At 42.1% G+C, this 14231-nt stretch overlaps 1 protein-coding gene across 1 annotated transcript in view; it reads left to right on the plus strand.

Annotated features, from left to right (window-relative positions):
* LOC135219734 (E3 ubiquitin-protein ligase Nedd-4-like) overlaps nt 1–14231 on the plus strand; it is a 284620-nt gene that overhangs the window by 222955 nt on the left and 47434 nt on the right. Inside the window, 1 exon segment of the mRNA XM_064256741.1 lies at nt 10700–10806. Within this exon segment, the coding sequence (XP_064112811.1) occupies nt 10700–10806 (107 nt within the window).

The following is a 14231-nucleotide window of genomic DNA, read 5'->3' on the forward strand; positions in this document are numbered from 1 at the left end:
GGTTCTACAAGTCAGTCAGAATCGGAGACTTTTATGCTGACAGTCGATCTAAAGGACGCATACTTTCAGATACCAGTCCATCAGTCTTCAAGGAAATTTCTCCGCTTCAGTCTTGCAGGGAAAGCTTTCGAGTTCAAGGTCCTGTGCTTCGGATTGACAACGTCTCCTCAAGTTTTACAAGAGTGTTCACCCTCGTGTCGGCATGGGCGCACGCTCAGGGGATCAGGCTGATAGATCTTGGACGATTGGCTGGTGATAGCAAGTCCATGGGAGAAATTACTCAGGGGAACAGGCGGCCCTCCTGCAGCTTTGTCACAGCCTAGGTATTGTGGTGAATCAGCAGAAGTCGCAGCTGGATCCAAGTCAACGTTTGGAATATCTGGGAATGGTGATAGCACAACACAAGCCAAAGTATTCCCGACAGACCAAAGAGTACAGAAATGCAAACAAGTGGTGAATGCCTTTCTGGGAAGCAGACACAGCCGAAGACAGTGGCAGTGGTGCTGGGAATCCTAACCTCCCTGGAGAAGCTAGTACCACAAGGAAGGCTACACCTTCGGTCCCTACAATGGAGGATGAAGGAGTTTTGGTCACCAACAGTAGATCACCCGTACGAGCAATTCCCTTGTCGGCAGAAGTGAGGAAAAGACTTGCTGTGGTGGGTGGACGACGACAATCTGACAGTGGGTGTCCCCCTTCAACAATCCTCCCCAGACCTCTTGCTGTTCTCGGATGCATCATAGAAGGCTGGGGAGCCCATATGGAGGAGTTGATGGTGTCAGCAAATGGAGTTGCAAGGACAGAGAACTCCATATAAACGTGCTGGAGTTGAAAGCAGCTTTTCCTGGCTCTACAAGAATTCAGGGAGAGAGTAAAGGGACACTCGGTGGTATTGATGTCAGACAAAAACACCACAGTAGTAGCTTATATAAACAAGCAAGGAGGCCTAGTTTCTTTGGCAGTTACATGTGATGACAGTTCAACTTCACCAGTGGGCTATAGAGAACCTGGTAGACATCAAGGCCAGTTATATTCCGGGAAAAAGAAACATAGTGGCCGACAAGTTGAGCCGCAGGGATCAGATTCTGGGAACGGAGTGGTCCCTACACCAACAGGTAGTGGACAGGATGCTCATGTTGTGGGAAGGACCGATCATAGACCTATTCGCAACCAGGTACAACAAAAAGTTGGAAGTGTATTGTTCAGTAGTCCCGGACGCAGAGGCAGCAGCAGAAGATGCGCTACAACACCCCTGGGACAATCTGGACGTTGTACGCATTTCCTCCATTTTGTCTAATCCGTCAGGTTCTGAACAGGGTAATGCGGTCTCAGAACCTCAAGATGACCCTGGTAGCCCCGTTATGGCCGAAAGCAAGAGTGGTTTCCAGACCTACTGGAACTCCTAGTAGATGTGCCAAGAGAGTTACCTCCATGGAGCAACCTTCTGTGTCAGCCTCACGTGGAGAGGTACCACCAGTCGGTGAAATCCCTATCGCTTCACGGGTGGAGACTGTCAAGTATCTCCTCCGAGAGCGAGGGTTTTCGCAGAAAGCATCAACTCAGATGGCAGTAATATCAGAAATCATCTGCGACAGTAATACCAGGGAAGTTGGTCAGCATACTGTGATTGGTGTCGTAGGGGGAACGTGTCTCCACTCGGTACCACTATTCAGCAGTTAGCAGACTTTCTGATATATCTCAGAACAGAAAAACATATGTCTGTATCTGCAAGTGAAGGGGGTACAGGGCTGCTCTAGCCTCAGTCTTACGAATGAAAGGAGATGGACAATAATCGTCTTCATGGGAGTTGGCCATGCTGATGAGGAGCTTTTGAACAGTCATGCCCACCAAAGGAGCTAAAAAACCCCAGATTGGGATCTGACCAAGGTACTGAGTAGTCTGACAAAACCCCTTACGAACCACTAAGGCAGTCCACGGATAGGAGCCTGACCCTGAAGACAGTCTTCTTATTGGCCCTGGCTTCGACCAAAAGGGTGGGGGAGCTACATGGCCTCTCATATCTCATAAAGCACTCGAGAGGTTGGAGATCAATGGTGTGTGAGTTTGTCCCAGAATTCGTGGCAAAAGACCATGAAAAATCCAACAATAGTAGACGGCAGATTCGACTCCTTTACCATACCTTCCTTGGCAGACTTTGTAGACAACGACAAAGCTGAAAATGCTCCTGTGCCCCGTCAGGTCACTAGGATACTTAAAGAGAACAAGGCACCTCAGGCCCGGGGTGCCAGAGGTTGTTCATAAGTACAGGACGGAACAAGAAGGAAGTGTCCAAGAATACAATATCATTTTTGGCTAAGGGAGACAATCAGAAATGCTTATACTGCAGAAGACAGAGGGTCAGATAGCCAGGTGGGAGCTAGAGCTTCATGACATCAGGGGTGTGAGTGCTTCCCTAGCATTTAAGAAGAACATGTCTGTGGATAAAATTCTGAAAGCTGGCGTGTGGAAGCGCCAAACAACTTTCACCTCATTTTGTTTGATTTGGATGTGCCCATAGATCCTTGGACACCAACCTTTTCCTTGGGTCCAGTGGTGGCGGCCCAACAAGTGATATAGTTCATCCAGTGCCCCTGGCGGGTAGTCAGTTTTTTTTTGCGTCTAGTCTAAGATGAAGGTATGAAAGTAAGAATGAATGGGATGACTGGTCTTTTTCTTTACTACTTTCTTCCTACTCCTTTAACTACGGGCAATATGAAGGAGAGTACCGTCATGTGCTGGAACGGACTAGATGCAGGTGAGGTGGTCAGCCATACTGTGAAGCTATCTTAGCTGATGATATACTTTTCAGTAGCAACACACCCCTCTGGATAATAAGGAAAGAGGGGTGAAGGTGGATCTAGTCGCAAGGACAAGAGTAAACAGTAGAATGGTATCTACACCCAGTGGGAGGAAACCAATAGATCCGCTTATCTCTTTGGTCCTAGGTTCATTGTCCATTCTCTAGAATTTCCCTATATATTCGGAAATGGATAAGGTGGCAAACTTCCAGTCAGTTGTAGAGACTTACCTCCCTCCAATAGTAAGTCTATCCTAATGTTAAGACCGAAGGTTTGTTTCGTGTATGAACAAATACCAAATTTGTAACTAATTTGTATTTTTCATAACTAACAAACCTGAGGTCTTAACAGTTAAAGGCCCACCTCGAACCACCCCTCTAGCAGTCTAAACTGGGTTAGAAATATAACTGATGGGTCACAGGTAGCCGTGGGCATTCTGGGTATACATGCCCCGTGACCTGGTATAGATGCCATTAGTCCCACCCTGGATCTCACAAGTGTAATTTTAATTCTACCGGTTTCCAGCTTGGCGCTAGTAAATCCTAATGTTAAGACCTCAGGTTTGTTAGTTATGAAAAATACAAATTAGTTACAATTTGGTATTTCTCTTTACCACCTTAAGAGGAGGACGTCTCCTTCACTCTCCTCCCTAAAGCCAGTTTTTTACCTTATTGCTCATGTTTCTTTCTTTTGTAAATAGTTATTTTGGATGTTTTGTGTCAGAGTTTTGGCTTTTGATATGCAGTCCCAAAACCCACCTAAAATGCCCCAGTATAGACAATTACCCTCATTTATGTTTGCTTCCTTAGAGACGGATCCACATTCAACTTGTAATAGATGCAGATTACTGCTAAAGTAACTAACACTTACCCTGAGATTTGTACCTTGTCTCCCGAGCAGTGGAGGCTCTTCGCCAAGAAGCAGCAGCACAAGAGGAAGTTGGAGGTTCCATTTTGGGAAGGGCTCTCTCCTCATTTGATCTCAGGCTCCTCATTGTTCTGCTTCTCCCTTGTCTAGGCCTCCTCCAGTTGCTCCTTTTCTTTTCCCTTCCTATTCTTCCATTGACTCATCTTTGGAAGTTTTGGGAGAGGGGTCATAAGATTTTATTCCCCATCTTTTTTTCAGAGGGTTGGGTTCCCCCTCCTGGGAGGTTGGAGGCAGCGTCATCTTGTTCCAGTGTTTTAGGTTCAGGTGCACAGAAGAGGTCGGTTATTTGGGCCTCGTCTCCTATCAGGGATACCAACCTTAGATGGCCTGTTATCCTACTTCACATCTTCTCGCATCCCAGTGTCGGCTGCCATGATAGTTTCATAAACATCCTGGCCTTCACTTTGCTGGGTCTCATGCTAATTCCTTTTGTGCAATGCCATTGGTCCTTCCAGCACGTCATCTTGGGTCGCCTCCCATTCAGCCTACAACAGTTCCTGTACCAACTGCTGTACCGAGAGTTTGTCTGCTCCTGTGAGATCACAGCTGCCATCGGTTTCTGCTATGACATCATCTGCTGCTGCTCCAACTGTGAACTGTCTCGTTTAGGCTATGTTTAACGTGGTCAGCTCTGTCTTTTCGAGAGAAGTATGGATGTGTTCTGAAAAGAGGAATCAATGTAGATCTCCCTCTTCATCTTCACCACCTGTTTGTTCCTCTGTCAGACTACTACTTCTTTCCCACCATTAGCTGTACATTCAGGGGTCGTTGCCTGATACGCCTTCTTCACTGCCTTCTATCAAAGGCATCATCTGCTATCAAAGGAATCATCTGTTTCCCTCTCGATCTTCTTCCTATAACAGGCAGATTCTTTCCCAAACCCTCTTCACTCCCTCCTCATCATCAATCCTTAGCACATGCCCATACCATCTCAATCATAATTCTCTTATCACCTGCTCCTCTTCTTATTTCATCATTTTCCACTCTATCAAGCAGCAATATTCCCATAATCTACCTCAGCAGCTACATCTCTCCACTTCCCCCACGCCACTTATCCCACTGTCAACTTCAGCCTCGCATCCTCCCTCTTGGCTTAAAGTAGATCATAATTATTAAACTTTTCCACCTGTTTTATAATCAAGCCTCTTCTTTCTTGTATTACTATTCTGTGTCTATCTTCCCTACTGCTCACCAAAACCTCAGTTTTATTCACATTCATCTTTAAGCCACCCCACTCTGAAGACTCCTTCCACTCTCCAACCCTTCTCTTTAGGTCCTCCTCATTATCAGTCATTATCAGCAGTAATCACTAGATCATCGGCATACAACTCCCACAGCTCTTCATTCCTGATCTCTTCACTCAACACATCCATGACCAGTACAAACAAAAATGTTTCTCAGTCTCAGCATGACCCTTATAGCTCATTTATGGCCTCAATGGTTTCCGGATCTGTTCTCTCTGCTCTCATCAGTCTTGAGAGAAATCTCCTCTGTCAACTTCCTGTAGAAAGATATTATTGATTGATAGGATCCCTATCTCTTCATGGCTGGAGACTATCCAGTATCCCTTGCGAGTGAGAGGCTTTTCTCATAGAGCACCGACACAGAGTTCTGGTTACCTCAGAAGATATTCTTCAATAAATCAATCTTCAGCTGTGTACCAGGGAAAATGGGTCGTCTACTGTGGTTGGTATCATCAACAGGATTTCCCTCCACTTGGAACATCTACTCGACAGATAACAGATTTACTGATCTTCCTCAGAACAGAAAAACACTTCTTGTCTGTCATTAAGGAGTCACAGTGCTGCTTTGGGATAAGTTCTTTGTCTGAGAGACAGGAACTTAATTTCATCTTGGGAAATCTCTATGCTGCTCTAAAGTTTTGACCAGTAGTCTCACTCAAGCCCCATATGAACCATTGTGGCGGTCATTGAACAGGAACTTGATCGATTTTCCTTCTATCCTTGGCTTCTTTAAAAAGAGTGGGCAGACTCCATGGTCAGACTTTTGATGTAAAATATACCAGTGGTTGGGGGTCAAGTAGCCTTCGAATTTGTCCAGAAATTTGTTGCTAAGATTCAAAACCCCTTGGTCCATGATGACAGGATTGTCTCTTTTCCATACCTCCCCTTGTGGATTTTGTTGACAACAATCCAGCTGAATTGCTGCTTTGTCCTGCTGAGCACTGCTTAATTATCTAAAAATGACTCAACGCCTCAAACCGGGATGCCAAAGACTTTTTGTTAACAGGCCAGAACAAGAAAGAAGTGTCCAAGAATACCATTTCCTTTTGGCTATGTGAAGTGATTAGGCATGCTTACTCCTCCTCATCAGTTTCTACTACCTATACTGTGCATGCAAGAGCACAGGAGGAACTTAGTGGTCTAATGACCACTAAGTTCCTCCTGGGCATTCAATAACTTTTCTGTTCATAGGATTTTGAATGCTTGTTCTTGGCTTCAGCAAACCATTTTCACATCCTTCTACCTGAGGGATGTTGCCCACAGGTCCTTGGACATCTTTTCCTTGTGTCTGTCGGTGGCTGCTCAACAAATTGTGTAGCTCATCCAGTGTCCCTAGCGGGACAGTTTGTATCCTGCCTAAGATGATGGTATGAAATTGAGAATAATTGAGATAGCTGGTCTCTTTTTCTTTTTCCTTTCCCCTTTCTTCTCTACCTATGGGCGGTAAGAAGATTGATCCATCATGCACTGGAACTGGTCGTATACAGGCGAGTGAAGTAACTTTACTGTTAGAGTGTTTTATATTTTACATGAATATACCTCTCTAGCTTGGAGAGAGAGGAATGATAACAAACACGTCTAGATGGCTTGCCTATCTCAGTATGTTACCTGAACAGATAGAGCTTTTTAACTTCATCCTGTGCAGTGATTTTTTGCATTGTATTTAGCCCAGTAGTCTGTTGGATAACCATCAATCTAACAGATCAGAAACACAGGTCTCCTTCCTTTGAATTCTCTTATCCAGGAAGTGTTACCAGGTGTGTTGAACCTCCAGTCAAGATTACCTCGCACTAAAAGTGAGTCTGTCCTAATTTTAAGACCCAAGTTTGTTCTGCATATGAACAAATGACAAATTTTTAAATTAATTTGTATTTTTTATAGCTAATAAACCTGCGGCCTTAACATTACTGCCCACCTCTTTCAGTTAATCCTGGGCTGGAGGACCAACTAAGACGGTCACGTGGTTGAGATTAGGTTGCTGGCTGCTTCCTCGCTCTTTCCCATGACTGATGCCAGTTGCCACCAATTCCTTGCTTATTGTTTTTTACTGGTTTCCAGCTGGTGCCAGCAGATTTATCCTAATGTTAAGACCACAGGTTTGTTAGCTATGAAAAATACAAATTAATTTTAAAATGTCTTTTTTTTTCTATGTTTAGTTCTTGAATCAAACTCTTGGATAAGGTACAGATTTTTTCTTAGATTTTAGTCAGTTGCAGCTGCACTTTGTAATTTCATTTCATTAGATTGGCATTTTTTCTAATATAGTGAATATCCTCAGTAATCAATTTCACGGGTTACTTTCCATAATTATTGAGATTGTATGTTGCTGGGACACAATATAAATAAATGAGTTTTTGTGTAATAAATAGGTATTCTTTAGACAAGCAAATGAGGATTAAGGAAGAGATGTGGAAGAGCACATGTTGAGCTTTTGTAGTAATTGGATTTTATTGATTTATTGATTTCCATTTAGAAATATTCCATATATAAAGTTCATGATTTTTGTGTGGCAGTTAGTTATGGCTTTCCACAGGTTCTAAATGAAGGAAGAATATTTTCTCTGATTTTTCTTGTAAAAATTATATGTATTTAATGAGCTTTAGGGAGGGATTCTGTACTTTTTATTCCTATCTTTTTAGGTAAATAATTTTAGTAATGTACAGCATAACCAATTCCAGAATGCAGTTTTCAGAGCGACACTTAAAACAAAAATATATTTTTATATGTCCATTTACAACTAAGGAAGAATATCTAGAATTAAATTTTTTATTTGAGTGATCTCTAATAAATTTACGAAGAACAAACTCCTCGGGCCAGTCCTATGAGACGTAATGTTATCTTGGTTGGCTGATAAACTATTTATTAATAATAATAATAATAATGCTTAAGAAGTAGACCCCCTCTCAAGCATACTTTATTAAAAGTAATGACTACTTAGCAGCATTACGCATGTAGAGATTCTTCTATATTTTCTGAATATTTTTTTTTTCTGTTCTACTTACACAAGGTAGTAGAGTGCCTATGGAGGTCATTCTCAAATGCAGGGCCAAGATTAGTGTATATATTTCTATTACAATTTTTTAATGTAAATTTTGATACCGTAGTTATCAAATCTCTCTCTCTCTCTCTCCTCTCTTCCTCTCTCTCTCTCTCTCTCTCTCTCTCTCTCTCTCTCTCTCTCTCTCTCCTCTCTCTCTCTCATAGTAGTTTTGTCGGGAGCTGCCAGACATCCTCTAGGCTAAGAAGCTGAGGGTGGACTACCGGTGAGTAGGGATTATTGTTCTTAATTAGGTTGCTCATCCTCCAATTTTAGTAGGACTGTATGATTAAGTTTATTTTCTTATTATCGTCGATTGGGTTTACATTTTCGGTTATAATCTTCTTTACAGTACAGTTTGATGTTATCCTGCGGGCGGGGCTGCGGGCTCTCACTACCGTACCATTTCTCCAGGGCTGTGTGGACTTCTCTGCTGATTAATTTGTTGGAATATCTATTGTTTACTAGGACATGGTCGAGTTCCTGATGGGTGTCCTGCCAGGTTGAGCATTGGTAGAGGCTTGCCTAAAGAAGTCCCTGACAGTCGTACTTTTGAACCTGGCAGGGCACTCGCTGTCACCATTGAGGCAAAGTCCAAGGCTGGTCTCCTTTGTATAGACAAAGTACAGAGGCGGTCTTCTTAGTCACGATGACATCGAAGGAGGGGAACCAATTGTCTGTACTGTATTCAGCTGTGTAATTCAGCTTGCTGTGTAGTTGAAATGCCTGACGTAGGGCTTCAACCTCATCCTCGGCATTGACTTGAACCAAGATGTCATCAATATATTGGCCGTATCTATGGGGTTGTTGCATTCTGGTGAAGACTCGTTCCTCCTCAGTGCAGGATGCATCAACCCCGCAGATACAGCCGGCATATTGATGACATCTTGGTTCAAGTCAACACCGAGGATGAGGTTGTTATCCGTCAGGCATTTCAGCTATGCGGTGTGCTGAATTACACAGTTGAATACAGTACAGACGATCGGCTCCCCTACTTCGATGGCCTTTGTGACTAAAACAGAAGATGGCCTCTGTACTTCTGTCTACACAAAGGAGACCAGCCTTGGACTCTGCCTCAATGGTGACAGCGAGTGCCCTGCCAGGTTCAAGAGTACAACCGTAAGGGCCTTCGTCAGGAGAGCCCTCGACCATGCCTTCCAAAGACTAGTAAACAACAGATATTCCAACAAATTAATCAGTTCAGAAGTTCACACAGCACTGGAGAAATGGTACGGTAGTGAGGGCCTGCAGCCCCGCCCCCAGAATAGCATTAAGCTGTACTATAAAGCCTTCATGAGTCCTTATTACCGTGAAGAAGAGGACTCCTTAATGAAGATTATAACTGAAAAGGTAAATTCGATCGTTGACACCAAGAAAATAGACTTAATCATATACTACCAAAATCTGAGGATGCGCAACCTAATTATGAAGAATGACCCCTCCTGGCTGGTATGAAATCCTCTGAAGCAGACATTTGTGCTATACCAGTACACATGCCCAGTCCGCAGTTGCAGCAGTGCCTACGTCGGTATGACCAGCATGGGCCTGTCTAAGAGGATCTGCCATGCCCAGGACGGGCTATCAAAAACCACACCCGCACCAGACACCAAGAAACTATCTCCCAGGATGTTATCATCCAGAATACTATGCTCATCGGGAAGGCCCTCAATGCCTGTTGATTATGCCTGCTGGAGGTGCTTCTCATCCAGTAAATAAAACCAGCACTGAATACGATGCAGGAAGAATTTATCCTCCCCATGAGTATGAGAAGACCTGCACACAATGACACCACAGATCGCAACAAGTCTTCGGAAGACAACGCCCCAACAAAATACTCCTGCAGCCAATGAAAATCAAGCCAGCCATGACGCAATGCCCAGCGACATCACTGCGCAGCTCAGATCTTGGAGGTTGCAGCTACATGGCCATGTGGCTTGAAGCCTGGCCCAAGCAACTAATGAAAAACATACTTACCGCCATCAACCAATAGGAGATCGGCATGGGGCAGACCACCTGCTGTTGACCCTGAATATAAGGAGGAATGACACCACACCAGAAGCGGTCTACCCTCAGCATCCTAGCCTAGAGGATGTCTGGCAGCTCCAGATGAAGCTTGCTACAAGAGAGAGAGAGAGAGAGAGAGAGAGAGAGAGAGAGAGAGAGAGAGAGAGAACATTAATGACATTGATATCTATAGTTTAATAGTTTACCTAGAAATATGTTCACCAATCGTGACCCTGCATTTGAGAATGACCTCCATAGGCGCTTTACTAGCGTGTTTAAGTAACACAGAAAAAGCTGCTACTCGGAAAATAGAGAAAAATCTGTACAAGCGTAATGCTGCTGAAGTAGCCATTACTTTTAATAAAATAATGAAAATATTTGAATTTTGTAAATAAAAACTTTTACTAATCCTGTCCCAAGTCCAGGTCTACACACTTGCATAATGTTTTTAACCACTTTGCTACTTCCTGACTTACTGCGGAACTAATGTGAGTTGTAGTGAAGTACCATTGTAGTCTTGCTCCTTTCCTGTATGCCTTTTCATGTGTGTTCTGAAGGTGAAAACTGTATCATGTGCTTACCCCATTCTTTACTAGGAATTCTTGAAACTTTGTATGTTTGTAATTTCTTATGTGATTAACTTTTGAGAATTTCAAAAAAATTTCATGTATATTTATTACTTTTTTCAGCATTCTTCATAAGACCCTTTTACAAAATGATGCTCAGCAAGCCTATTGAACTCAAGGACATGGAGAGTGTAGATTCTGAATACTACAACTCTTTGTTATGGATCCAGGTGAGGAATTGGTGTTGTTTTGTCTGTTGTAGCCTAAGTCACATGAAATAATCTTTATTATGTTTCCCATATCATAGGTTGCTTTGTAGGGTTTGCTACGTTTTTCGGCATAGCCCATTTGGCGCTGCCGTTTCGGCTTGGCCGATTCCGGCGTCAGAAAACTAATAGCACTATTCGGCGTAGCCCGTTTAGGCGTCAGATTGTTTCGACGTCTTTGTTCGATTAATTTTTCTAGAAATGCAACACGTCCTTTCTGAACTTTATTCAGAAAAATAAAACAGTAAAAAAAATTTTTATAATTAAAAGACTAGTACTTGAATTGGGAAAAAATATAAATTTTATTCACTTAGAGAATAAAGGATCCTATTAAAACAATAATGGGATAATGCGAGTTTAAAACTTGAAATGAAAATACATTATTTAGAAAAAAAAAATTTATTTTGTACAGTTTTTTTTGTTTTTTTTAACCTTAGGAATTAATTTTTCATTTCGTAATTACTATTTTTTTTTATTCTTTCATCAGCATTTCTATGTTTCTTTAGCTTTTTGTGAGGTGGATATCCAGTGATTAATTTTTCTAGAACTTTCCTCAAGGCATCAATAAATTTCTTGATGGAAGGATGATGCCTTCCTAGTTCGAACTGTAGACGTCGATTGGCAGCTTCAGCGTGATTGTTAGTGCGATCTTCATCATTTACAGTGCGTTCATAAAGGTTCCAGATCTCGGGAGCAAACATAGGGTTCATTCTTGGATTTCGACGCCTATTCTGTCGTCCAATATAAGTGTCTTCGAACCAATGGAACAAGGGTATTAGTTCGTCTGGAAGACCCGCTGCTAGTGTATCCATGTATTCGTCCATCTCCTTCCATTTCGTACAATAGGGCTTAGACGACTGAAAATTCTAAAGCTACCAAAAAGTAAATGTAAAAAAAAAAAAAAACAATTGTTCAATTGTTAAACAATTGTTAAAATGAGAGCTAATTGCGCTATAACGACGAAGTATCTATTTGATGGCTAAATGTCGTTTACAGCGACAAAGTAGTCATTTGACGCCTAACAGTCTCTCCGCCGAAAATTTCTATATGCCAAATCGGCTACGCCGAATCGGCCAAGCCGAAAACAGCGACGCGAACGGGCTACACAAAAAAGGGTCTCATTCCCTGCTTTGCTTTTTTTATTAGAAGTTTGCAGGCAAAATCAGATGAGATTTCCTTACTACATATTTCCTGGTATTGAGAATGCCCCCCCCCCCCCCCCCCGCCCCCCCCCCCCCCCCCCCCTTTTTTTTTTTTTTTTTTTTTTTTTTTTTTTTTTTTTTTTTTTTTTTTTTTTTTTAATAGCAGTTTTGAACTTTGGAAAAACTTTGTTTTTTTTTTTTTTTTTTTTTTTTTTTTTTTGTTTAATAAGCAGGTGTTTTTTTAACTTTACCATGCAAACAGTAAACTGGGTAAAGCATTTGTCATGCAAACATTCTAGGTGTTTGCATAGTAACAGTAAAGTGAAAGAACTAATTCCAGTCTGTGTGCCTTCTAAAGCAAACTTATCAATCACATCCTCTGCATTTATTTCAATATATCCCTATGCACATGGATAATACTAAAGTTAGAATGTTTGTCAGCAGTCATAAATGTTCTGAGATAAGTTTTCTATCGTCTCGGTGTCAAGAAAGCTCATTCTGTTGTTGTTGTTGTGATTGGCATTGTCACTCCAATTCAGAGCAGTGTGTGTATGTTTGGGAACAACATTTTATCACACTTCTGTAAAGCTAATAGCAGTGTTTTTGGTGTGTTATTTATATTTTCCAAAAATTCCAGCCATACCTCATTATACACTGAATATCTTATTTCTACCTGTGAACGTAGTGAGAGTACATATTTGAAAGATACTACTGTAGATAATGACTTAGTCTTATTTGGGATTAAAATACCAAACTTGACCGCTACTGCTTTGTGTTGCTGGAATTCTCTCTCCAATTCTACTATGACATAGTCTAGATATGGAATGTACAGTGTTGAATGAAAACACTCCTGAACGCTCAGATGAAGAAGGAATGTTTACCCTGCACCACTGCCTTCCTGCAACCTGCGGCCTTTTAGCTCTACACTAAGCTTCTCTGCTTTGTTCTTTACTTCATTCCATGCTATACCAAATGACTTGCTTTATATCGGACTTTTGGTTCTTGAGGACTTGGATCACAATTTTGTTATACAGGCAGTCCCTGGGTTACGCTGGGGGTTCCGTTCTTGAGACGCGTCGTAAGCCGAAAATCGTTGTAAGCCAGAACATCGTCAGAAATCCTAAGAAAACCTTACTTTTAATGCTTTGGGTGCATTGAAAACTATGTAAACTGCATTCTTATGGCATTTTTCATAAAAAAACCTTCAAATATTGATTATTTTGCATTTTTGGTGTCATACTTCATCTGCCAGATGAGCGTTGTAGGTTTCGTAACCCTGGAAATAATGTCTGATGAATATAATTGAAAAGCGTTGTAACCTCGGAACGTCGTAAGCCGAGACCGTCGTAACCCAAGGACTGCCTGTATAGCTTACAGCATTGCAAAGGTCACTCAACCTTCTGCAGCATGATTGATAACTGGAGTGCTATAGATAAGATATCTTTCACAGTACACAAAGAGAACTATGAAACCAGAATAACATATCAGTTTTTGCAGTGTAAATGATTAGTTGATACGGTTTTATCATTGCCCGATTCATAATGCCTTAGAAAATATCTGATAGCGGGTAATAAGTCATAAAATGTTGAAATACACTCATGTCTCTCCACCCATCAAGTGGTGCAAAGTTTCAAGATGACGTTTTGGGTCTCTTCACCAAAGCTTTCTTGTATTAGTTTGTGATAAAGCAACTCTGTTAGCAGAATGAATAATAAAATTTGTGGATTCAGTTATGGTGACTTGTGCACTTCTAATTACTATTGCTGCAACAGCAACAAGAACAACTACTACTACTACTAGTATTATAATTTTTTATTTTTGCTGACATTGATGTTTATTGATAATCCACTCTTAGGGGCTCCATTCATAGCTGACGGTGGGCCCCTTCCCCTAAATCCACCACTGCGAATAGCCAGTGGCTGAGTGCCCTCACCTGGCTCCCAGACGCCCAGCAACAACTCATAAGTGCCCGATGTTCGCTGCTAAATAGCTGGTGCCACTTCCCGAGTCCCAGGCGCCAGCTCCTGAATACCACGCACCTGCTCCCAGGTGTTATCCTCTTCAGTCACTCAGAGACTATGGTCTTCACTTTTGCCTTTGGATAATGACAAGCTGATCTTGGCTCCTATTAAGTGAGTTAGCCGTAATCATGGACTTATTACAGAAAGCTCCCTCCTCTCCCAAGACTTCTCAGGATGAGATCCTTTCCCTGGTCTCCTTAGAAGAGGAAGAGGGCCACCAAGAAGC

This window comes from Macrobrachium nipponense, chromosome 1 (assembly GCF_015104395.2).
Source record: "Macrobrachium nipponense isolate FS-2020 chromosome 1, ASM1510439v2, whole genome shotgun sequence".
NCBI classification, from domain to species: domain Eukaryota; kingdom Metazoa; phylum Arthropoda; class Malacostraca; order Decapoda; family Palaemonidae; genus Macrobrachium; species Macrobrachium nipponense.